The following is a 1,375-nucleotide window of genomic DNA, read 5'->3' on the forward strand; positions in this document are numbered from 1 at the left end:
CCAAGTATAGCTTTTTATTTATTTGAGGCTTCTTCAATGTCAACCTAGGTTTTATTTTTTTATTCCATATAGTCTTGTACTTCTTTGTATGTTTATTCTAAGGTATTTTAAAATTGTTATGGTATTATCAATGGTGTCTTTTAAGAATGTACATTTTTAAACTGTGCGCTAGAATACAGAAATGCAATTGATTTTTGTACATCAATTTTGGGTCTAACAATTGTGTTAAACTCTCATTAGTTCTAATGATTTAGCGGTAGATTCTTTTGGGATTTCTCCATAAATAATCATAATAAGTATGAATGACAATTTATTTCTTCCTTCTGTTTCTTACATCTTAACACCTTTTATTTCCTTCTCTTTTTCTTAATGAACTGGCTAGGATTTTTTTCTGCATCTTTTGAGGTGGGTCATTTTATTTTATTTTTAATATCTCTTTACAGGTAATTTACATTGATTTTCTAGTGTGAAAACAACCATTTATTCCTGGAATAAGTTCAACTTTGTCATAATGATCTTTTCTTATACACTGAGAGATTTGACAGGCTAATATTTTGCAAAAAATTTTTCATCCATGTTAATGAATATACCACTATATTTTAATTTTAGAATGTATTAGGAAATAATCTCTAGGTTTTTACAAATAGCATCCAATTTCTTATGGTATAAAAATCTCATTTTAACTTTTTTTATGTATATACACAGATTAATCCAAAGCTTGAGGTAATCGATTTGCAGATCTCTACTCCCCCTGTTGTTGACATCCTTTCTTTTGATTCTACCACAGTAAGTTGTTGTTGTTGTTGTTTTTCACATTTAGGTGGTACTTATTATTTGGCACAATCCATTTTTCTTAAAAGTGAATGGGGCAGGGTGGGGGGGTAGCAAAAAATGTGGGCTAAGTAGCCTAATATTTTAGCATAGAAAGAACCTGTACAAAAAGTCTTATTTACAGTGTATCGAAGTAGCCACAAGGGGGAGCAGCACCAATTTCCAGAAAAACATTTACTTTGAGGACCCTGAGCTCAGTGTAATCCGTACTCTCTATCTCATATACTTAGGTGCCAGGCAGGTAACATTTCACTTGCTGTTACAGAGTAGATTCCCTGCTTTGTTATTTGTCTTTCAGTGGTGCTAAATTTACTTCTAGACTTCTCCTTAGAAGATATAAGAAAAGCAGTCCTTCCTTTTTTTAATCTCTTTTGATGGATTATCCAGAAAATTAAGAAATATTTCTAAAACTTGCAATTTTGTTTATAAAGATTACATATATAACTTATTTGTTAAATGTATCCAAATTCTTCATAGATTGAGAGTTTTGGCCTTTCAATTTGTGTCTGCTTAATCTTTTCAAGGCAAATCATTGCCTCAGTCA

At 31.0% G+C, this 1,375-nt stretch overlaps 1 protein-coding gene across 2 annotated transcripts in view; it reads left to right on the top strand.

The window, feature by feature from the left end:
* POC1B (POC1 centriolar protein B) overlaps positions 1-1,375 on the top strand; it is a 93,434-nt gene that overhangs the window by 54,253 nt on the left and 37,806 nt on the right. The window contains exon 10 of one of the 2 annotated variants that reach the window (XM_008577541.1): positions 706-786. The exons of the other annotated variant lie outside the window; for it this stretch is intronic. Within the exon in view, the coding sequence (XP_008575763.1) occupies positions 706-786 (81 nt within the window). The remainder of the gene's footprint in view (positions 1-705; positions 787-1,375) is intronic. 2 annotated transcript variants of the gene reach the window in all.

This window comes from Galeopterus variegatus, unplaced genomic scaffold, assembly GCF_000696425.1.
Source record: "Galeopterus variegatus unplaced genomic scaffold, G_variegatus-3.0.2 Scaffold1531, whole genome shotgun sequence".
Classification (NCBI taxonomy): Eukaryota; Metazoa; Chordata; class Mammalia; order Dermoptera; family Cynocephalidae; genus Galeopterus; species Galeopterus variegatus.